The sequence below is a fragment of the Mustela putorius genome, unplaced genomic scaffold (assembly GCF_011764305.1).
Source record: "Mustela putorius furo isolate JIRA1106 unplaced genomic scaffold, ASM1176430v1.1 tig00003858_pilon_pilon_pilon, whole genome shotgun sequence".
In the NCBI taxonomy this organism is placed as follows: Eukaryota; Metazoa; Chordata; class Mammalia; order Carnivora; family Mustelidae; genus Mustela; species Mustela putorius.
Window position 1 is genome coordinate 3,311,848 of NW_025422010.1, and position 24,587 is coordinate 3,336,434.

The 24,587-nt window shown below is 47.4% G+C and overlaps 2 protein-coding genes across 2 annotated transcripts in view; one reads left to right on the forward strand and one right to left on the reverse strand.

Moving 5' to 3' along the window:
* The window catches only part of PI4KA (phosphatidylinositol 4-kinase alpha), a 116,365-nt gene that overhangs the window by 46,487 nt on the left and 45,291 nt on the right, over positions 1 to 24,587 (reverse strand). The window contains exons 18-19 of the mRNA XM_045065273.1: positions 22,526 to 22,694; positions 19,068 to 19,118 (exon numbers count right to left, since the gene is read on the reverse strand). Of these exons, the coding sequence (XP_044921208.1) occupies positions 19,068 to 19,118; positions 22,526 to 22,694 (220 nt within the window). The remainder of the gene's footprint in view (positions 1 to 19,067; positions 19,119 to 22,525; positions 22,695 to 24,587) is intronic.
* Positions 1,762 to 13,846, forward strand: SERPIND1 (serpin family D member 1). Its single transcript, XM_004742552.3, has 5 exons — positions 1,762 to 1,861; positions 6,023 to 6,918; positions 10,065 to 10,338; positions 12,171 to 12,315; positions 13,007 to 13,846. The coding sequence occupies exons 2-5, from the start codon at positions 6,039 to 6,041 to the stop codon at positions 13,196 to 13,198; spliced, it is 1,491 nt and encodes a 496-aa protein (XP_004742609.1). The 5' UTR covers positions 1,762 to 1,861; positions 6,023 to 6,038; the 3' UTR covers positions 13,199 to 13,846.

Sequence of the window (24,587 nt, forward strand, 5' to 3'; positions counted from 1 at the left end):
CCTAAGCAATACATACTCATAGAAAAGAAATTCCAGCAAAGTATAAAGAGGAAAAAATGAACACTTTTCACCTGCCTCCCATTTCCAGTGTTAAGAGTTGGCTGCATCTCCTTCCAGATATTTTTTGTGAATAAACTCCATATGGTGAAAGAGACAATAGCAAAGGTTTACTAGCATTGACCAAGTGCTGGGCGCAACTCTCTGTGCTTTCTGCACATTATCTCAGCATCTCATCTAATTTTCACAGCAACCTTATGCAGCAGGGTTAACTACTGTCCTCAGCTCAGAGAGAACAGAGAGGGTGGGAGGTGGGATTCCCACCAGCGTGGCCAGCACAGCCTCGGAGAAACCCAGAACAGATGGTGGGAGCACAGCAGCTGTGCGGTGGGCCTAAGGGAAGACTCTGCAGAAAGAGCACCCAGTGCCAAGGCTCCAAGAAGGGCCGGGCTCAGAGTGTGTGAGAACAAGGTGGAAATGGAGGGAGGGGCCAAGAGTAGATCACATGGGGTTTATCAGGCCCGGGAGGAGTCTGTGCAGAGGGAAGGGCCTCTCTGAGCCTGCATGATGGTGCCCATGCTGAAGTCCCAGTGTTGAGCAGGAGGAGTGGAGGTTCTGAGAAAGCGGTGTGTGACCACAGCTACTGAATGCTGGCTGACCTGGACCCAAATCCAGCCACACCTGTCAACTCTTAAACACAACGGATAGCCCTCTTTACACGCCAGAAATTTCTCAAAATGAACAACACACAGACGCCCCCTACAGGCCTCTCACACACTTAGAGAGTCCCCAGAGAGTCCTGTTCTCCATCAGAGGGACTCTGGGTAACAAACACACTCTTGGGTACCAAAATCAGGGAGGAACGCTCTGTGATAAGCTGGTCTTCCAAACAATCCAGAATATTCTAGTAATAATGTTTTAGATTACAGAATTTAAAATGAATGTTAAAGAGTGATCCCAGGAGCACCTGGGTGGCTCATTTGGTTAAGCATCTGCCTTAGGGTCAGGTCATGATCTTAAGGTCCTGGGATCGGCCCCATATCAGGCGCCCTGCTCAGTGGAGAGCCTGCTTTTCTCTCTCCCTCTGTTCCACCCTCTCCCTGCCTCGTGCTCATCCTCTCTCTCAAATAAATAAAAAATATTAAAAAAAAAAAAAGAAGGGTGATATTAGCTCCACAGACCCCTATGAATGCCTAGATGGGCCGGAGTTTGGGGAGCTCTGTTTAGTAATACCCTATCTGTCCTGTAACAGCTAAGGAAGCTGGACTGCAGCCTGGCACAGTCTCTGAGTGAGACCTAGCTGAAGAAAGTTTTGTAGCAAGTTTTCCTTATACTAGAGATCACTGATCACATTCTCTCCCTTCCACTTTTTACAGAGGGACACATCATGGAAGCATGGGGACACCTGCCTAGCAGCCGCATCAGGCCTAGAGACCAGACCACGGCCAGATCACCTGAGTGGGAGAATCCAAAGCTGGAAGGCAGATGAGTGGGCCTCTGCTTTTAGGGGAGCATTACAGCTACCCCCAATGCAACCCAGCCCCTACAGCTCTGAGGAGTGCCTCATTATGTGGTGGCTTCAGCAAGGACTGAGCCCACAAGCACGTTGACACAATGACAGTCATGCCTTCAAAACACCAGGTGTACCAGAACTAGAGCAGAGGAGTCAGAAGTCACTCAGCAGAGATCAAAGACCCAGCCGAGGGGGGTTGTGCTGACAAAGCTAGTTGAATGGTATTTGATTTGGGACATATTTACTTTGAAAAATACCCAACACCGGCCCAGCACCAAAGTTCACATTGAAACTCCGCTGGTGACCTTGGCTCATTTCATCTCTGCAACACCACTTCTCAGAAGCACAGAGGTGAGTTTGGTTTTTAACATTTCTGCCGATTTTAAATTCTTATTTGCAATGGTTAGAGATGGATAACATGCATTTCTCTATCAAACTACAAATTCAAAAGCTTTCTACACTGTTTTAAAAATGGAAAAATGGTTTCGTTTTTTAGTCTGCCTAATATAACATTCTGTCAGTAACATTACTGACACAACTGACAAAATTGAAATAGGAACTAGAATAGGAAAGTATTGTACCTATGTTAAATTATCTTAAGTATATAATGGTGTTATGATGGTACATGAAATATCCCTGTCCTTAGACATTTTTCCGTGATATATTTGAATTAAAAGTTAAAGCGATACGCCAAAAGTGACTTACTCTCAAAGGTTTCAGAAAAAAAAAGTTTATGTGTGTGCCTGCCTGTGTACACACCCATACGCACAGATGTGTATATATGGAGAGAAAGCCATAAAGCAACTGTTCAAAATACAAAAGCTAGTGAATCTGGGAAAAGGGCGTACAGGGGCTGTTCTCTAGGTCGGTCTTCCTTCCTTCCTTCCTTCCTTTCTTTCTAAGATTTTATTAATTTATTTGACAGAGACACAGTGAGAGAGGGAACACAAGCAGGGGGAGTGGGAGAGGGAGAAGCAGGCTTCCTGCCAAGCAGGGAGACCAACACAGGGCTCAATCCCAGGACCCTGTGACGATGACCTGAGCCGAAGACAGACATTTAATGATTGAGCCACTTAGGCAACACTTATGTCGGTTTTTCAACTTTTCTAATGTTGGCAGTTATTTCAAAATGAAAGGTTTTTAAAACTTCAAGCAGTCTCTTCTCCCCCATCATATCTGCCTTCTTTGGGCCTGAAGACATAGCCAGGAGGGACTGAGATATCCAGGTGTTATGCTTTGATGTGCAACCAAAAAGGCCAACCTTGCTCCATACTACTGGCATGAGAAAGCACCATATAAAGTTCTCAGAAAGGCAAACTTTTGAATGATTTTCCTTTAAAAAATATTGCTTCTCTTCAAAAGTAGTCACCAGGATTTAAATATAACCTAGTGATAGTTTTAAAGTGTCTTATATATAGGCACCTGGGACGCTCACAGGGGGTTAAGCCTCTGCTTTTAGCTCAGGTTGTGATCTCAGAGTCCTGGAATCGAGGCCCGAATCAGGCTCTCCGCTCGGCAGGGAGCCTGCTTCCCCCCTTTCTCTCTCTCTGCCTGCCCCTCTCTGCCTACTTGTGATCTCTTTCCTTCTGTCAAATAAATAAATAAAATCTTTAAAAAAAATAAAGTGTCTTATAAAATTGTTATACTAAATGGCAGAATGACAGGAAGACTGACCTTTTATTATTATTATTTTAAGATTTAATGTGGCAGAGGGAGAGCACAAACTGGGGGAGAAGCAGAGGGAGAGGGAGAAGCAGACTCCCTACTGAACAGGGAGCCTGATGTGGGGCTCGATCCCAGGACCATCATGACTTGATCCAAAGGCAGATGCTTAACTGAGCCGCCCAGGCACCAAGACTAACCTTTTAGATCCTTAATTTCGGTTCAGAGAAAATATAAGAGTTTTTTTTTCTTTCCTCTGAAAAGGGAATACTGAACACTATTTTTGGCTTTTCATCACATAATGCATCTTATACAGAGTATAAGAAGCTTCTAAATACACTATATAAACACAGGATAAAAAACATGAACATCTTCACCTCTGCCTCCTTATCTGGTCTCAGATTCCTTTTCCTGAACTCCTATTTATTCAAGTTGTTGTTTTTTTAACCTTGTCTTTGCCTGAGAAGGATCTTCCTAAGTGCAACCTAGCAAGGAGACTTCAAGTTGCTCGCTTTCTTCTTTTCTAACTTTTTACAGTGTATTGCTGTCAATATCCATGCCCAGTTCTATCTGGAAACTGGCCCAGTTCTACCTCCAGCCAGACACGTCAGAAATGGTTTTTCATGCCTGGGCCAAGTGTACAGCACCGCAGCCTCGGCTGGATGCTAGAGGGAGGCTGTGGGGTTGGAAAAGACAACAGACATTCAAAGTCAGAAACTGAGGTGACTTGCTCCCTCCAAAGTGTAATTTGTGATTTGTAAGTCTTTCAGTGGTGATTAGAACAGCATTTGAGCTGATTATTTTCATGGTACGGCTGGGAAAGACCCAAGGAGGAATATGGGGGTGATGTGAAGGTGGGTGGGCAGGGAAACCAGTTCTAGCGCTCGGAGGCAAAAAGGCAGAGGCTCCACTGCCACAAACAGTCATACAGTGACATAAGGCTCAGGATCCTGGTATATAAAATGCTGGAAGGATGATGTTAAGTTACATAGATTAAATTCCTTGCACAGCACCTGGCATCCAGCAAATCTCTATCAAGAGTCACTGCTGGGGGCGCCTGGGTAGTTGGGTTAAAGCCTCTGCCTTCGGCTCAGGTCATGATCCCAGGGTCCTGGGATCAAGGCCCGCATCGGGCTCTCTGCTTAGTGGGAAGCCTGCTTCCCCCTCTCTCTGTGCTGGCCTCTCTCTCTGTCAAATAAATAAATAAAGTCTTAAAAAAAAAAAAAAAAGAGTCACTGCTGTCATCAACATCAACAAAACTGAGAGCATCACAAGTTGGGTATCTGTATACCCAGGCCCAAATTCAGACTAACAAGTCCAAATGTTTACTGAACAGACACCAGTAATTCTTATCTGGCCTGGATTGGAACCAGATACTCTGGTCCTCCAATATCTAGATAACGGGAGATGGTTCCACACACACAACAAACATGACAAGATACAGTTCTTCTTCCCAGGTTGTTCAGAAGTGACACTGGGATCACATACGATGGTATAACATTATAAATGCCTACCATTGCTGTCCTGGTGAAACACAGAAACATCAAATAATAGCTCATCTACCCAGGATGCAATTTATAGGCAGGAAGTAAGCAAAAGAGAGAAAAAGCCACTTGGCAGGTAGAACTGCTCTGACAAGACATGACAGGTCCTTCCTTGGAATAAGGCAGGGGATGGGTAAAGACAGGCTTACCACAGTATATGTAGTAAAACCTTATTTATTTGACTTTATTTATTTGAGAGAGAGAACATGAGCGGTGGGAGGGGCAGAAGGAGTAGTAGACTCCCCTGCTGAGCCGGGAGCAGGACATGGGGCACGATCCTGGGACTTCGGGATCATAATCTAAGCCAAAGGCAGACGCTTAACTGACTGAGCCACCCAGGCAGCCCAGAATTCATCTTATTTAAATAAAGGGACTTCCCCTCAGGCCTTCAAGCGAGAGCTTTCCAACATCATTCTCACACAGACCTTATAGAGCTGGTAAGATTACTCCCAACCCCATGCTCAAAGCAGTTAAGGAAAAAAGATTTAGTAGGTCCTCCTGACAGCATCAGGAGTCAAAGAACAGATGGAGAGAAGGTAGGACACCTGTGGTAAGCCAGACAGCCTCACAGCCTCTGGGGCTCCAGGGGAAAGACAGGCTGCCAGCCACCTCTCACTGGGCACTCAGAGGATCTCTCTCTGCATTATGACAAATTCCAAATGTTATGCAAATTGCACAACCCCAAATAATGACACAAATTTCACGTATCTTTAGAATACCTGCTTGCAGAAAGCCTGGCCTATACGCCTTTTTCACTCTCTCCACTCAGGCCCCACCTCCCAGTGAAGCTTGGTGAGGCTCTCCTGGCAGCCTGCTCCTACCACAGGAGGCAGGGCCACACCCCAGCTCTGCACCCCTGCTTTGGTAGTGTCCTTATGAGAACCCCCCTGCTTTACTGCATGTCTGTTCCCTGTCTAGCGGGCGGAGCCCCTTGGTGGGGGTGCCTCCAGTGCCTAATAAGTCGTTTGGAAAACAGGAGAGAAAGTTCAGTGAGTGAATGAAAAAGAAACTCCCTGGGAACACTGAGTCTGCAGGAATCTATATGGTCGCAGTGTTGTAAATCTTTGCAGAAAAGATTCTCAAGCTGGGGCCCACAGCTCCTTCAGGTAGGTTTATAAAGCGACACAAATGTTAGGTATCTGTTTATCTTCACCAGCTTCTCTTAAGATGTGTGATGGTAAAATGGTTAAGGACTGACACTCCCAGGGCATCTTCTGGGGTCAAAGCTATGAGGCTTGCCCTCTGAGCACGCCGGTGGCTGGTCTGCAAGCCCACCTTTGACCCTGTCGCTGGTTTTCTCTCCCAGCTTTAGCTCTGCCAAAATGAAACACCTTTTCCAACCCCTCTTCGTTTCTCTCATCCTAATGTCCATGTGTGGGAGCAACAGCCTGACCAGTCAGCTTGATAAAGGAGGGGAAGATTCTCCATCCGCAGACCCCCAATGGGGGAAGTTAAGTAGCAAAAACCTGAGCATGCCCCTTCTCCCTGCCGACTTCCACAAGGAAAACACGGTCACCAACGACTGGATCATAGAGGGGGAGGAGGATGAGGACTATCTGGACCTAGAGAAGATATTCAGCGAAGATGATGACTATATTGACATCATTGATGCGGTTTTGCCAACTGATTCAGAGGCCGGTGCTGGGAACATCCTCCAGCTCTTCCAAGGCAAAAGCCGGATCCAGCGTCTCAACATCCTCAATGCCAAGTTCGCTTTCAACCTTTACCGCGCACTGAAGGAGCAGGCCCGTTCTTCTGACAACATCTTCATAGCCCCAGTGGGCATTTCCACAGCCATGGGTATGATTTCCTTCGGCCTGCGGGGGGAGACCTATGAACAAGTGCACTCGATTTTGCATTTCAAAGACTTTGTCAATGCCAGCAGCAAGTATGAGATCATGACCATTCACAATCTCTTCCGTAAGCTGACTCATCGCCTCTTCAGGAGGAATTTTGGGTACACACTGCGGTCGGTCAATGATCTTTATGTCCAGAAGCAATTTCCAATCCTGGATGACTTCAAAAGAAAAGTAAGAGAGTACTACTTTGCAGAGGCCCAGGCGGCTGACTTCTCAGACCCTGCCTTCATATCGAAAACCAATAACCACATTCTGAAGATCACCAAGGGGCTCATAAAAGACGCTCTGGAGAGTATAGACCCAGGTACTCAGATGATGATTCTAAACTGCATCTACTTTAAAGGTAAGAAATCGCTTTAAGTTTCTCAAAACAAACTTGTGACATATTCTTTTAGTGTGCAGCTGGACTGAGCATCAAGAACTATATTCTCTAGCTCGATTTATCCAGGAAACCAAGTCACAAGGTCAGCTCACAGGGAAGATCAGGATGAGGCGATGGCAGCAGCTGACACTGAGCCCTAACTCTGTGCTCTATGCTCACAGAAACTTGTTATTTGCATCTCATTTTACAGACAGAGCCGCCAAGGCACAGAGAAGTAAAATGATGCTCCCAGGGCACATTATGTATATATGGTGAAAGCCAGTAAGAGGCAGAGCCAAGGTTGCAGGCCATCTCTAGCGCTTTGCTAAATTGGAAGAAAAAAATGAAAGATGTTTTAAGCATTCGGCCAACTTGGATTTGGGTTTTTCCCCATCTCCTTTCCCAGTTATCAGTAAGCAGGAATATGGACAAGAGGCTGAAGACAGCTGTCTGAAAACTGTTCAGCTTGACTAACATTAATACCTGCAACTCCTTTTAGGACCCTTGTGCACTAATGGGAAGGAGAGGTGGGGAAATAAATTATTATCTCCAGACCAACTATTCTGGGCCAGACAAGCAAGGAGGCCATTCCCTACCCCCAAGCCACTACACAGACATAGGACCCCTGGGATCCTGGAAGTAAATGGGCAATGGACTTGTAAAATCCAGACCTCATTCACAGCAGCCTCACTGGGACTTGAACTGGAAGAAACTTCTACCTCATTCTACAAGCCTAGAGAGCCAAAGGGCAGACACTCGAAACACGTCCACATCTCAATGACTCATGGTGACATATAACCACTCTCCTCTCTGCCACCAAAACCTGGTGGGCACCAGCTAGAATCAGTCCCTGAGGCCTGGGAGGCTATGCTGCCTTGCTAGTTAGCCTAGCACTAGTTATGGCAGCCCAGGGAGGCAATGGACAGGCATCCTCTCTTGGCTGCCACTCTGGGGTGGTGGGGCTGCCGAGGGAGGCCCGAGGCCTTCCAGCAGCTAAGCCAGGCAGGCATTCTGCCAGATGGGCAAAGTAAGGCTGAAGCGGCCAAGACCAAAGGAGGAGCATGGAGGCTGAGCCAGACCCCTGGGTTTCCCTCTCAGATGCCAGGCACACTGCTGGCCTTGTAGTGGGTATTCAAAGGCTGGGGCTCTAATAGGCTTGTGACAGACACACAGACACATGCCATATATGCATGCATATGGTGAACACACATATGTGTTTAAGAGAGACAGTGTGAATGTAGGCAGCAGGGAGGAGGAGAGGGAGAAGGAGAGAAAGAATCACAAGAAGGTTCTACACCCAGCACGGGGCCTGAAGTGGGGCTCCATCTCACCACACTGAAATCATGATCTGAGCTGAAATCAAGAGCTGGGCGCCCCCCCCACACAAATATACTTTTTATTACTGATCTTAAGTACATGGAAGTGAGCAAACTAAGCACCGGCCTCCCCACTTCTTATTCATGTGGCCTTGGGCATGTCATTCAACGTGTCTGGGACTCAGGTTCCTCACCTTTATTAGAGATGATGATAACACTTGCTCTGACAGGGTTGTGTGCAGCACTGCAAGGCAGAGTGATGCAGTGCTAGCCTGTTTTGTGGCAAGAGCTCAATGAACTTGAAGGAGTAAAACTGCAGATGTCAACGTCATCTATTAGGTAGGTATGATACTGCTAGTTACATTTATTCTGCTTCTGTGAGCAACTAACCTATGTTTAGGAACAGCTTTAGAACAGCCAGTATAAGTTACTTGGGCAGCACCTGATCCATTGGTCTGTGGATGAGTGCCCCAGACATGAGTGCCTCTGCACTAGGCTGGCCGAGTGATCAGGAGCAGGCAGAGAAACACAGCAACAAGCCATTCCCGCCATCAAGGACTGCAGAATGATGAGGATAGTCGGTTTATAACATTGTACATTGTAACCAGTGCCACGCCAAGGGGTTAAAGTGGCAAAACATACGTGTATTCTTTTCCCCTTATGTTGGATGGTCAGTTAATTTACCACTGGAATCAGAGGGATGAAATACCTATAGCACCCAATCTTTCACGGAGGGTTTTTTTTTTTTTTTTTTTAAATCACGGATGCTTATCAAAAGAAATGACGGTCTAGAAATATAATTTTAATCACTAGTTCCTCAATGTGTTACTAATTTGATTTTTTAAAAAATATTTTATTTATTTGACAGAGAGAGAGAGAGAGCGCGCGAGTGAGCACAAGCAGGGGAAGCAGCAGGCAGAGGGAAGCGGAGAAGCAGGCTCCTCGCTGAGAAGGGTGCCTAATAACACAGGGCTCGATCCCAGGACCCTGGGCATCTGCCCCCCAGAAGCCGTGGAGGAGGCTTATCTCGTCCCAGTGGCTCTACCTACTAGCTAGAAACCCTGAACAAGTTATTTTGCTTCTTTGTGCCTCAGTTTCCTCCTCTGTAAAACAAGGCTTATTAAAAAAAAAAAAAAACACGCATCTCATATGGTTGCTAGGAAGAGGAAATGAAGGATATGGGAAAGATGCTTGGACAAATGCCTGGCTCACTGCCAGTTCTCAGTTGTCAGTCAGCAGCCATTATCATAGTTACTAGCATCTGAGAGACGAAACAGACGTGCACTTACTCCTGGACACACGGCATTATTCCCAAATCTGACATGATGATCTGATGGCATCATCAGTGTATCCTTCTAGTCCCGATGGAGTCAGAGTGGAAAGGGAGGAAAGAAGCTCAAACAGCAGCCATGAGCAAAAAGCTGCCCATTTTACAGGTCAACAAGTAAAGGTCCAGGTACATTTGGCATCTTGCTATAGTCAAACAACTAGTTAGTTCCCTCATCTAAACCAGAATTCATTCCAGTCTAACTTCTCTACCATTATCATACTTCCTACGAGTATGTCAGCATTCTGACCTTGGAATCATTTGGAATAGCAGTCCTCAAAGTGTAGTCTCCGGACCAGGAATTAGCAAGAATGTGCTATAAATGCAAGTTCTTGGTTCAAATTAGACCTACAGAACCAGAGACTCGGGGGTGGGGGGTGCAGTCAGAACAAGCCCTCCAGGTGTTTCTGATGCATGCTCACATGTATGGACCTCGGCTTTTAAATAGTATTTTAAGAAAAGCCCTGTTCTTGTTGACTTTACAGGATCCTGGGTGAATAAATTCCCTGTAGAAATGACACACAACCACAACTTCCGGCTGAATGAGCGAGAGGTGGTCAAAGTTTCCATGATGCAGACCAAGGGGAACTTCCTGGCAGCAAATGACCAGGAGCTGGACTGCGATGTCCTGCAACTGGAATATGTCGGGGGCATCAGCATGCTCATCGTGGTCCCGCACAAGCTCTCTGGGATGAAGACCCTCGAGACCCAGCTGACGCCCCAGGTGGTGGAGAGATGGCAGAAAAGCATGACAAACAGGTACTTGAGGTTGAATGTTTGCTCTTTTGATCTTTGGGAAGCAGGAGAGACCAGAAACACTGGGAATTTTGGTCATTTCAAGAAGGGAGACGTGTGCATAAAAACCCAAGAACTGCCATCTTGGGCCACTCTTCTTAATTCAGCCCAAATATCCTGCTCAGTGAGAAGCAATCAGACAGCATCTGTGAGACACATCTGCCCCCCACCCCACCATATGACAGTTTCAGATGTGGGGGGCAGGTGACTTAGAGCCAGCTCAGAAATAATCCCGGCCCTGCCACCTACTTGCTCTAGAGCTTTGAGCCCTGGCTTCATCACTCATAGAAGCAGCACGATTCTGACTTCCCAGGATTGCAGAGAGACCTAGAAAAATGACTCCGAGCACCCACCACAGTGCCTGGTGCCTGCGATAAGCTCTTCCTTCCCTGTGCAGGAAATGCTGTAGGCCTCATAATCTATTCAGGACATGTTGTTCATGATTTTCCTCTCTCATTACTCCAGAGTCAAAACTACAGGTTTTAAGTAGTTACTATGATTATTAGCGGAACATGGCAGAAAATATAGAGAAGTAACATTGCTGTTTTATTGGAAATTGGCTAGGCCCATATTAAGATGTGAATGTGGTTCAGGTCTCCTTTTGTGACAAGAATGCAGAGAAATGGAACAAGCCCAGAAGAGGGCTCTTAGAGGGAGGTATTCACCCAAGGAATCAATGAGTCATCAGGCCCTGTCAATTTTTCCTTAGAAATGTCCCCTCAGGACCCACCTCCTTCCTAACCTCACTGTGACCTCCACCCTGAGCCAGGAAGACCTAACCAGCCTGCCCATTCCATTCCTCAAGCCCCATGGCACTGGCCTCCAAATAGCGTCCCCACTGGTTCCAGCTCTTCTTCTCAGAAGCTCTCTGTGGGCCACCTCCCCACAGGATACAGCCCCGCTTCTTGGCCAGGCCCACAGACACAGTCCCCCAAATGTCCTGCTTCGTCCCTCTTCCTTTTTCCTCCCACTGCCCAGTGCCCCTCAGCATGCCAGCCGGACCACGGCTCAAGCTCCCTCCAGGCTTGGCTCAGGCCATCTCTCAAGCTATGGGCAGCCTTCTAAGCCCCAGGAATACCCCCTCCTCCTCAACCCCTGCTGGATGGCTCCAGTAGTTAGATCTGTCCTGGTTGTGCAGACATTATCCTACCACCTTTACCATTTTGCTGCTTCACACACAGGAAAGGAAAAGTTTCCTGTGTGTAAAGCACACAGTTTGCTTTCCTTGTCAAAAGGAAAGCAAACTCTTCAGCTGTGTCTGATGTCTCTTTATCCCCTCTGTGTGCTGGACTTGGCCCCATGGGCAGTATAGTTGCTGTTTATCCATAAGGACTGAACGTGCTGAGACAAGGACAGAGAACTAAAGTTTAGCACTTTCCAGCAGGCGAAGGGTTCTTTTTTCTGTACACTGATCAGATATTCAACTGCTTATTTGACAAAATAAGAAATGTGTAAAATCAAGGACCCAAACAAGATAATTATTTCAGATATCTTTCAAACCACAAACCAGTATAGTTCTGGAGCTCACCTGGAAAGCGGGCCGTGAACCCCACAGTATGGAGGAAATGACTACCTAGCACTAACGATGCCTCCATTTTAAGGAATCGGAATTATAATGGATGGTCTTTCCCAAAAACTCAATTGACAGTACTAGGATATTAATTTCAAGAAGTGCTACACCCATTCTGTGGTAAAAGCAACCTGGGGTTGATGGGGAAAATAAGGTTGTGGACATCTGAGGGAAAAACAGGATTCTTTTGGAACTTGTGGTTCAATAAAACTTCTTCTCTGCCCAGAACTCGAGAAGTGCTTCTGCCAAAATTCAAGCTGGAGAAGAACTACAACCTGGTGGAGGCCCTGAAGTCAATGGGGGTCACGGCACTGTTTGACAAAGACAGCAATATGACAGGAATCTCAGACCACAGGATCACCATTGATCTGGTATGCTCTCCCCTTGTCCACCCTCCACACTTCTCACCAGCGTCTGCCCCCAGCAAAGCCTCCCTCCTGCCTCATCTGACTTCACATATCAGCAGTGCTGAGTCTACCAGACACTGAGTGGGCAGGGTAATCTGTTTTAGGAAGCAGCGTGGGAGTGAGCCTCTTTCCTGCTGACTGCAGAAAGAGAGGAGGTGTGCCCCGATCTGTGAATCAGGTACACCCAGCTGAATCATGAAAGACCCGTTAAAATATATGCAGAGAAGGTGCATGACCTGTACGCTGAACTTGAAATAACAATAGATAGTCCACAAAAAAAGAAGAGAGTATCGGTCCCAAAAAACCCATGCAGATCCAGGCCCCACCCTCCTGGCAGTGCTCCTACAATGTGCGAAGGAGACAGGGCCTGTAGCTGCCATCCTGCTGGCAGACCACTCATACTATGACGACCACCAGGAGCGGCTGTGGTGCTGGAGTTTAGAGATATGCATTGTTTATATGACACAGCCTCTGAGCGCAATTACTGCATCTGGCAGGAGGTGAGAGAGACCTTCAAGGGTCATTCTGGCCAGCTATGGTTTGTGCCTTGTATGTGGCATTTCCACCCTGAATGACAGGAGACTCCACTATATCGTCTATCCCTCTGTGTGCCCACTGACCTTATCTGACAACTTTCCTTTCCACTTTGAAATAGTTCAAGCACCAAGGAACCATCACGGTGAACGAGGAGGGCACCCAAGCTGCTGCCATGACCACGGTGGGGTTCATGCCGCTGACCACCCAAGTCCGTTTCACTGTCGACCGCCCCTTCCTCTTCCTCATCTATGAGCGCCGTACCAGCTGCCTGCTCTTCATGGGGAGAGTTGCCAACCCCACCAAGTCTTAAGGTAGAGGTCTGGGCATTTCAAGTGTCTCGGGGGGCACCTTGTAATCCTGGTTCCATTCTAACAAAGAGAATGGAGATGTTTTGGCATCATGGCTTTCGTGGTTTATGCTACCATTCTGAAATCGTCGCCCACAGCAGAGAAGAAATTTACAAATGACTGAGAAGCTCATCGGAATCTGTTCAGCATGGTGAACAAGGCCAGCAGTTCATAGAGGTTAACGTACCTGTGATAAGTCAGCTGTTACATAGGGTGTGTCAGCAACATACAGACCGGCTTCCTCCCGCCTCAGTGCAAAGCTATAGAGGGCTTACCTGTGTACCTCCTTTCCCTGCTGTCCCCATTCTTGAACTTTTGGCTCTATCACTCAAATTACCAGTGCTCATCTGGACACAGAATACAGAAATGAGCTGCAGGACTAATTTCTCTCATCCTCTCCCAAGGATGGTGCCCAAGACAGAAGCAACCTCATGACATTTACGGGGTGCCCTGGGTGTTAGGGCTTAATTCTCTCAAGGCCTAACCTTGTGAACTGATGCTAAAAGTCACCTATACTTCTGCTGTCACCTCACTGCTGCCCAGAGGACAGTGTGTACACATGGCCATGCCTTCCACCTTAGAGATAAATAAATATTGCCACTTTTACTGTGTGTCTGCTATAATTCTCTACTTTTTGAGGCTCAGGTAACTAAGAAAAGTCAAATTCAAAATAGCTGACATTCCCAGGAATGACAGAGGTGGACAAAAAACAATTTGAGTTCTTCACAGTGATTCAGATGCTACACAGCAAGCATATTCTTCGGAATCAGGACGTGGTGAATGTTGCTAAATCCTGGAGGAAAAGATGCTGTGGATGGGGCTTTGTAGAAATTCCTGAAATGCCAGTCTTCATGTGGGGCACATGCTTTGGCTTTCATCCCTGGACCAGGGAGACCCTGAGACGAGCTCCCATAGTGGGTCTGTTATGAGAAAGCAAGCGACATTCAGATGTCTTGATGTTTTGCTACTTGGGTAAAACGAGTGAAATTCAAAAAGATTGCTCAGAATTCAAGGCTCCTGGTGCCTCTGCAGTGCTGTGCACTATGGGCAGTAACACTAAGAGCATCATAAATGCTGTGTGTGCAGCTAACTATGACCCCCGGAGCCCTGCAAGAGAGGCTTTGTCTTCTCTGCAGCCAGGGTAGAGCAGGATTTGAGCACAGGTTGGCTTGACTCCAGAGTCACCCACAGAGTCTTGTCACGGAGAGCTTTGACTCAGTGAGACCAATACTAGTCATGGTGGCAGAGAAAGGAGAGCACCTCACACTCCCCACTGTAGGGGGCCACTGTGATGGGTTTGTCTGCAGGTTATCACTGAGTCTTCCCACCAACACTAAGACGTTCACACTGTTATCCCCTCTTTTTGGCAGAAGAAACAGCTGAGGTCTCAGAGGAGACATGATCCGCCCCAGGCCCTGCTGTTTGTTGGTAACTCCTCTCCACCTGCTTCCTTTCCAACTTCCCGCACCTCTGCCTCCTGTATCTCCTGACCAGTGCAGGGTGGAGGCTACGTCTTTGCCTATCACACTTCCAGACCTCTAGAGGAGCCCTGAGTGGGCTGACACCCCACTTCTTGAATTCCTTCTCCAGTGCACTTCCGCACTATCCTTTCCTGGTGCTTGTTCCTGCTTTTCTGGTCCTGCTGCTGGTTTCTCGTGTTCCTCCTATTCCTAAATGTGGCTCTCTCAAAAACCCCACCTATAGCTCTTTGCCATGTCTGTCCCCTACCCAAAAGGTGACCATCTCCCTTCCAATGTGGCCCGCCCCACCTCTGCTGGAGCCAGCCCAGGCTCCTCTGTGATTTGGCCCAGGCCAAGGCCCTCTAGCCTCCATGCTTTTCGTTCACCTACATCCGCTCAGAATGCACCCAGACCCTCTCTTTCAGGAACTAGCTGATCCAGGTTTAGAGGCATTAGTGTATTAATTCAGAACACAGGCCCTGAGCCAGGCTTCCTGGGTCCCAACCCTGGCTCTGACATTTAGTAGCTGTGGGACTCTGAGGCAAGTTCTGTACCTCAGTTTCTCCACCTATAAAATAGGGATAATAATAGGGACGCCTGGTTGGCTCAGTGGGTTAAAGCCTCTGCCTTTGGCTCAGGTCATGATCCCAGGGTCCTAGGATGGAGGCCCACATCCCTGCTGAGCAGAGAGCCTACTTTCCTTTCTCTCTGCCTACTTGTGATCTTTGTCTGTCAAATAAATAAATAAAATCTTTAAAAAAAAAGTCTAAAGAAAAATAGGGATAATAACAGCACCTACTTTGCAGAACTGTTGTAAGGATTAGGTGAGTTAATGACTGAAAGTGATTTACATCAGTGCTTGGTGCTTAGCATAAGCTAGATAAAGGCTTCTTGTTACTATCTTTTTTTTTTTTTTTAAAGGTTTTACTTATTTATTTGTCAGAGAGAGAGAGAGAGAGCAAGAGTGAGAGAATAGGTGAGCACAAGCAGGGGGAGCAGCAGGCAGAGGGAGAAGCAGGGTCCCTGCTGAGCAGGGAGCCCAATGCAGTACTTGATCCCAGGACCCTGGGATCATGACCTGAGCTGAAGGCAGCCGCTTAACTGACTAAGCCACCCAGGTGTCCCTTGTTACTATCTTTGAGAGAGTATCTAGCCCAGGGGCTCTTGACTGGGGGGCCCTGGGGGGGTTTCTCCCACTCAACTTCCAGAGAATAAATTTGAAACCTTGTTAAGAGATGCATTTCTATGGAAGGAGAGGGCAAGGGTTTCAAAGGAGTCCATGACCTAAACCCTGTTAGTCCACAAACCTAACTTTATAGGCACTGAGAGAATAAGTAACTTGTCCAAGGCCACAAAAATTACGAGCGGCACAGGTAAATGAGCTCTAAGTGAAGTGCACAAGTGTTTTCTGAGCAGGAGGCACAGCTTGGCAAATCACTAGTTTACAGCAGGGGAACACACAGAACTCTTAAGCATTAGACACTCTTTCTGGTGCTTGATTAACTAAAGGGCTAGACACTAAGAAAAGCGATTTAATCAGTGTTACTCCTGAAGAGACACTATTCTACAAAGTTGCAGGTCAAAGATCACCAAACCTACTGAAGGAGCCTTATAGATCATATGACTCAGTCTCCTGTGATGCCCTCCAGGCTCCTAAAGTCACTGAGAAGTCACTGATAAGCTGCATATGGACAGACACCCGGGCTTCCTGCCTCAAACCCACTGGCACTTCCACTGAACAAAATACCGGGAGACAATTAATCATCAAAAGATTCAAACCGGAGTATCTTCTTCCAAAAGAAAGGAAAGAAAGAAAAGATTAAAAAAAAAAGGGGGGGGTGCCTGGGTGGCTCAGTGGGTTAAGCTGCTGCCTTCAGCTCAGGTCATGATCTCAGGGTCCTGGGATAGAGTCCCGCATCGGGCTCTCTGCTCGGCAGGGAGCCTGCTTCCCTCTCTCTCTCTGCCTGCCTCTCCATCTACTTGTGATTTCTCTCTGTCAAATAAATAAATAAAAAATCTTAAAAAAAAAAAGGTAGAAACTAGTTTCTCCTAGAGGGTCCAAGGGGCAAACCAGAAGGCAAATGTAAGATCCCATGATTCTCTGTGCTCTTTGTTGAGCAATAGAATCAAATATTTGTTTCCTCCCCCATAATATAACCATTAACTTTTGTTAAGACTACAATACTTATTCTATTCATGTAAAAGGTCACTGCAGCGGATAAACAAAGTATTTTAAGTCAGTGTGTGCTTGCCTATGTTGCTAACAATCATGCTGACACTGACCCAGATGGGCACTTCAGAGGATCATCTTCATCTTTTCAAGAAGCTTTATGGGCAGAGCAGGCATAGAGAGGTTGTGATGCTCACCCAGGATCCCACACACAGGACCAGGAGTCCAACCCTGGCCTCCGTGACCTGAACACCTATGTGTTCCCAGCCAACCTCATCGGTCACTACTCCCAGAAAGTGCAAAGTGCCCCCTGCAATTTCTTCTATGCAGTTATTAAACTCTAAATGACAACAGCTACACATGCTTGAAAGCTCACAGGCACACGGGTCAGAGAACTCTGGTGTTCGAATTCATGAGAATTCAGGGATTTGAGTGTCACCCCAGACAAGCCCCCAGGCTGCCAAAATCTACTCTCTCTTGGAGCCTGCTGCTGGCCCCTCTCCCCTCCGACGGTCTGAGAGAGTGCTATGGACTTTATGCCCCTCACTTTTCCCTCCAGGCCAAACAAAGAATCTATGTAGCATGGTACTTCTAAAACACAACTGTACACTAACCAATACTAAGTATAAAGTGAAAAAGTTTATGTTTTTAAAAACCAACGGACACAGTGATGAAAAATACCGCAGCAGAGAGTCCTGGCCGTTCTCAAATCCTCACAGCCTATGGGAGGCACCTGATCGCAGGTGTGAAGGTGGTTAAGGTCCCCAGGGAGAGGAAAGAGACACCAGTACAGGAAGGCAGCGAGGGCTCGGGCAGACTTGAAGCCCGCCCCCCACCCCCTCCAGCACACGCAGGCAAAGGAGACTATCCTGACACAGATGCAGCAGGGGAACAAGCAATTTGGCTTCTGCTCCACAATCAGCGCTTACAGGGCAGGGGATCGGGAAAGAAAAGGAGAAGCTGAAGGAAGGTGAATGGAGGCAGAATGCTCCACAAAGTGCAACCTGTGACATCTTAAAGGCAAATGATAATAAACCAGTCAGCTCCCATTTTCATCCACCTTGGCCAGCTAAAATCAGACCCCTAAAGTCCACCGATTCCAAAAGATGAACACGCAGACTGCAGTAAGAACAGAAGCTGAGATCAGGAGAGGTGCCTCTCTGTCCACCTGCCTGACCTCTATAGCCCTGGGTCACCCTGACAGCTCAGAGGTCAACCCCTCTGATGTTCTATGTGAAGGGACACATGTGTGAGTGTTCAAGACTCAAACTACGGAGGTTGGGGAAAGGTGGGAAGGAACTGGAAGGCAGAAGGAAGACTTAACCAGAAGGTAGGTTTAGTGGAAGTTAGAGAATCAGAGATGAAAACAAATATTAGAACCTGGGACCGTGGCTTAAGAGTGGCAGCTGGGGGACGCCTGGGTGGCTCAGCTGGTTAAGCGGCTGCCTTCGGCTCAGGTCATGATCCCAGCGTCCTGGGATCGAGTCCCGCATCGGGCTCCTTGCTCAGCCGGGAGCCTCCTTCTCCCTCTGCCTCTGCTTACCACTCTGTCTGCTTGTGCTCACTCTCACTCCTCTCTCTCTCTCTGACAAATAAATAAATAAATTAATTAATTAAAAAAAAAAAGAGTGGCAGCTGGGCACAACTGAGAAAAGGGAAAACAACTTCTACAAAGGTCATTTGGGAAGAAAAGGCTGCAGGTTGAGACAAGGCAAGATGAAGAACGTTGTGGCACAGGACAGGGCCTAGACTGTGAGCTGCCACCATGGTGGTGGGTGGGGCTGTGCTCCAAAGTATAACCAGCCCTTTGTGTCCCCTGTGGGAGCAGGATGGGGATAGAAGCAGAGCCTGCCCACTATTATTCAGAGGCACTGGAGCAGGGCAGAAGACACAGGGCGAACCTGGAGCCACACCTCAGCTCTGGGAGCCACACAAGAGAGAACCAAAGTGGGTTTCCTAGTCAACCGGTGAGGAGGTTCAGGCAGAGCACGGAGAATGGGAGTGAGGGTGTGACCACAGCAGGCACATACAAGTGAGATGGTCATAGAACAGCTGGTGGCAGCAGAAACACAGCCACATGTACAGAATCATTGGGCCTCCAAAGAGCATTTTGCTAAGAAATTTGCTGTGTACCACTAGGCAACACTAAAAATATAAGCACAGTATCTTAAGTTTAAAACTACTCAGTTAATTAATACTCACCACAGCAATTACAGGAATGAGTACACCCAAGTTCCCTGCGCTGCTAGAAGCCTAGAAAGTAAAAGAATTGAGTCACTGAAAGCATGAGTTCCTTTCATTAAAAAAAGACATAATATTAATTTCAGAGAAATAATGAGATATATAGATAGCAATATATAAACACGCTCACTCAATATAATTTTTTTTTTTAAGTAGGCTCCACACGGGGTGCCTGGGTGGCTCAGTGGGTTAAAGTCTCTGCCTTCAGCTTGGGTCATGATCCCAGGGTCCTGGAATCGAGTCCCACATCAGGCTCTCTGCTCAGCAGGGAGCCTGCTTCCTCCTCTCTCTCTGCCTGCCTCTCTGCCTGCTTGTGATCTCTATTCTGTCAAATAAATAAATAAATAAATCTTAAAAAAAAAAAAAAAAAAGTAGGCTCCGCACCCAGTGTGGATCCAACTTGAACTCATGACCCTGAGATCAAGACTTGAGCTGAGATCAAGAGTCAGATGCCTAACTGACTAAGCCACCCAGGTGCCCCAACATCATTTTAATATCAAAAAAATGGAAACATGCCAAACAGTAGAATGATTATGCAAGTTATAGTACCCATGTAAAATTAAATACCACACAGGTATTAAAAAGACAACTTTCTGGGTGCCTGGGTGGCTCAGTCATTAAGCGTCTGCCTTCGGCTCAGGTCGTAATCCCAGGGTCCTGGGATAGAGTCCTGCATCAGGCTGTCTGCTAAGTGGGAAACCTGTTTCTCTCTCTCCCACTACCCCTGCTTGTGTTCCCTCTCTTGCTGTGTCTCTCTTTGTCAAATAAATAAATAAAATCTTTTGGAAAAAAAAGACACCTTTCTGAAAAATATCTAGTCACTTTGGAAAGTGCCCACAGCAAATTTTAAATGGGAAAAAAAAATCATGATTTCAGAGTATTCAATGATATAATCTTGATCATGTAAAATAAATATATTTCTATAAAGAAATCTAGGAGGAAGTCTATCAAAATGTCAATGATGAGAGACGCCTGGGTGGCTCAGTCAGTTAAGCATCTGCCTTCAGCTCAGGTCACGATCTCAGAGTCCTGTGATTGAGCCCTGCTTTGGGCTCCCTGCTCAGCAGGAAGCCTGCATCTCCCTCTCCCTCTGCCTCCTCCCACCCTACCCCACACTTGTGCTCTCTGTCTCCTTCTCTCTCTCTCAAATAAATAAATAAAATCTTTTTAAAAAATGTCAGTAATGAGTACATCTGAGTAGAGGATTTACGGGTGCTTTTTACTTTATCAGTTAACAGTTTCTGATCTTTTCTATAATACACATATATTCTTTTCAAGTTATGGAAAATTTGGGCATTACATAAGAAATAACTATTAAAAGGTAGGTTCCCTGGTTGGACACACAAATAAGGCTATAAACTATAGTGCACACCGATAAGTCTCAGTTCTGGAAGCACTCACTTCAGGACATTCAGTTTATTTTTTCTGTTAATAGCAGCAGCCAAGTACATTGAGCACCACTGCATGCCGGGCAATTCCAAGCATTTCATATGTAATAACTAAATCTCTGGGGGAGAAAACGGGGTGTGAGTAGCTTGCCAAAACCCTACAGCCACTCAGCCATGGGGACAGAATCTCAAGCCCTGCCTCCTCCTCTCTGGAAACTAACGGCTTCCCAGATATGCGATGACTGGGAAGAATTGTTGTTTCTTGCTTTTTCTCTCTCTTTTTTAAAAGATTTTATTTATTTGTCAGAGAAAGACCACACACAGGCAGGGGAAACAGCAGGCAGAGAAGCAGGCACCCTGCTGAGCAAGGAGCCCGATGCAGAATTCGATCCCAGGACCTTGGAATCATGACTGGAGCTGAAGGCAGCTGCTTAACCGACTGAGTCAACCAGGCATTCCAAGAATTGCCATTTCTTAATTTATAATCATGGCTCTTTGTCTTCATTGGGGCACATGTTGGCCAACCCCCTCTCACAGATTCGGCAAGTCCCCTTATTCTCTGAGGCCCCATCTTAGGGGGAAAGCACAGCAGTTGCTCAGTAAACACTGGGCTGTTCTCTGCATGATCGCAAACAGGAACTATTCTGCAAAGAAAAGGATTCACAGCTCTGCACCTGGAAGGTAGAAAGGGATCCCTGCACTGTCAGGGCAACAACCCTCACTCCCAGCCCATGAATGAAGCACTACATCCTGAGTCTGGAGAAAGTAAATTTGTAGCAAGAGCAGACAGAGAGGAGCAGCCCTTGAGTCCAGGAGCGTCCTTCTGGGCCCTGAAATACAATTTCCAGGGGAGGCAAGAAGAATGACTCCTGAAACACTCCTTGGACACATCACAGCCTCTGCTTTCTCGGCTGCCAAGTGTCTCCCTTCATCTCTGAGCAGCCCTCACTTCCCGATGCCCAAGGCCCCACTGGGCACGACAGATGCCTCTGTCCCTTGTGTATCAGGATGGCTGTGCACCATCCTGGGAGATCACTGTCCAGGGGTTTAGCAGAGCAAATCTGAATTAGAGCGAAGGCTCTTAGGACCCCTTCTCACACCAGCTATTTCCCCCTTAGCCAAGATTTTCACACAGAGGGCTAAAAGCTCCTTTTCATTCAGTTTTCAATTTAGCTGTCACCTCCTCAGGTCGTCACACAGCCTGATCTAAAGCACTCCTCTACACACTGCCCTGTTTTGGCTTTGCTGTCTGTAGGAGTAGGCCCCTTGTCTGCCTGTTCACTTCCGTAACCCCAGCACCTAGAACAAGGGTGAAGAAAGATTTGGCCGTGGCCAAATCTGACCCACACCTGTTCTTGGAAATAGAGTTTTATGGGTGCACAGCCGTCCATTCTTTAACTGGCTTTATGCTACCAGGACTGAGCTGAGTAGTTGCAACAGAGACTCTACGGCCCACAGAGCATAAAATAAGTATAATCTGGCCCTTTAGAGAAGGTTGGCTGACCCTTGACTAGGCACACAGTAGGTAAACAGTAACTGTCTGGGGAAGGAAGGTGGGAGGAAAAGACAAAGGAGGATGAAGGTGGTGGAGATCTGGTAGAAAGAATGGCACCAACATGACAGGTCAAAGAGGACATGATGGGGTAGGGAGCTTAACCTGCCTCAACTTCCCCAGTCTGTCTCTTTGGAGGCTCAAGACCTGTCATTTTATCTGTCCCGATGGACCTGTCTCCCTGGATGGCCCAGATTAGGTCAGATCTGGCCCTTCTCATGTTGTCACTGTGTTCTGATGAAGGCCTCCACCCCCTGGCTTCATGATGGCGGAAAGAAGGAAGAGAGGAGGTTTGGGGGAGTCCATACTAGGCTGCTGTCACTTACCACCCTGGGCTGGGGGAGGTAGCTGTCACAAGCCAGACATGGTTCTACAAGAAAGCCACCTTCTCCGAAAACTTGCCAGCAGCCCCGAGAAAGAACCTTTGTTCTTGCTGTTTACCAGATGCCCCAGGGTGACCGCCCTTCCTCCCTCCCTACCTTCAGGGCAGGCCCCTTCTCACTGGCCCGCTCGCTGGCCCGCTTTCCCTCCAGCCCCAGCTGCACAAACAGCTCCAGCAGGTTCATGAGCAGCTCGTCCACGAGGTGCTCATCCTGGATGTTGGCTGCGATGTTGGCCAGGGCATTGATCACCGCCAGGGAGCAGTGCCTGGTGGGGAGAGAAATGACAGCTGCTACAACACAGGGTCTGGACTGCAAGGGTGAGGCCAGCTAACTCCTGCCTCATCACGCCCCTCAGTGCCTGTGAATGAAGGAGCCCTCCAGGGGGGATGAGTGTCTCTGTGAACACCAGCTCCCTAAAGGACAGTCAGCTGCTACAGAAATGGCTTTAACCTCTCCTGACATGCATTAAGGGCCTCGGGGAACTGCTTAGGGTCCAGAAATCCACACTTATAGAACTTGTGAAGATCTTAGGACACTTCTGAGTGTTGAAAGACTACTACATAGCTAAATTCCTATAAATCCTCAATTATAGGAAGCCTTAATTCACTATTACCACCCATGAAACTTTCCTGTGACAATCAGCTTCTTCGCCACACTGCCTCCACCATAGGGCTGATGCTAGTATTAGTTCACATCAGGCACTCAGGAAGCACTCAGTGGCCCTGGGACAATCTGCATTAGGACAGTGCTAGTAAAGGTAAGCCCTGGATACAAAGCTGACAATGCGCCCCCTGCCCAGAGAGTCACAGCAAACCAGCAAGGCTGGCCAGACTTCTGTGGGGGCAGCCAGCACCTGCCACTTCTATGTTGGATGACCTCAGGAGAGTGGCTCATCTTTGAGCTTCAGTTTCCTACCAAATAAAACAAGAATAATAGAATTCCCTCCTCACAGGGTGTAGGATGAATGAAACACTCCACATGAAGCACTGGGCTCATTGCCTGGCCCGCAGAAATCTCCCAGCAAACAGCACACCCTTCACAGACACGTGAAATCCTGGGAGGTAAGGGCAAACGGATGGCAGTAAAAGCCTCCACTGGTGAGGAAGAAGACAAACCACTTGTGGTAGCGGTAAGACTTTATGGAGGTGGAGTCAGAAGTTGAAGAACTGGTAGGCATGGAGAAGGCCAAGTACTGCATATGGCAGCAAGATGGAGGCAAGGGTCAGAAGGAAAACAGCAGGAGCAAAGACAAGGAGGGGAAGGTGTGAGGACCAAGGAGGTGCAGAAGTCACTTCGGGACAAGGAAGCAGTGAGGAAAAGAGGTGTTTTGGTCTGTGAGTCAGTTTCTTCACAGAGACCAGAGATGGATGGACCATCCATCCCCTTTCCAGATAAAGGGGAAAGGAGTTGAATGCCTCCCTAAACCAGTCCTCAGGCTGTTCTAGTAGCCTGGGCTTGAAATGGAGGCAGTAAGAAGGCAAAGGAATGACACCATAAGAGTGTGAATTTATCAAGAGCTTTCCTGTAGTTGGTCTAAATTACCCACACAAATGGAGACAGGTGTTCATTTGACAGATGACAGAAGAAGAAACGAAGGCACGGAGAGGGTGATCTTTTTCAAAGGTCACACAGCCACACTTCCACCCACTAATGTGAGTTGGAGAGAAGCTCAGAATGAGCCCTGCACGTAAAGGTCAGAAGGAGAGAAAAGAAATGCCAACAAAGGGGCACATGTCTTCCTCCCTGCCCCTTTCTTCCCTAGGTCTGTCAAACTCTTGTGAGATACTCCCGATGTGGAAAAACATGACCCTGCCCTCAAGGCGTTCACAGTAGGGGCAAGGAACAGGCAAGGAAGCATATCTTAAGTCTGCCAGTAAAACTGGCCAAACTTTACACAAATATCAAACATCTGAGGATGAAAATGTCCACTCCTTCCGACCCTCCAAATCCCACCTCTCTGAATCCATCCTGAGGAAAGCGTCAGAGACACTCACAGATACACAGCTATTAGATCATTGGATGTAGCGCTTACCAGTGGGAAACCTGGCAAACTACCACACCTCCAAGCTTGGGACTGATTAGATCTCAGTGCTGCTCTATGATGGGACACTCCGCAGCCATTAAAGGTGGCACATGGTAGAAGGTTAGCGGCATGGCT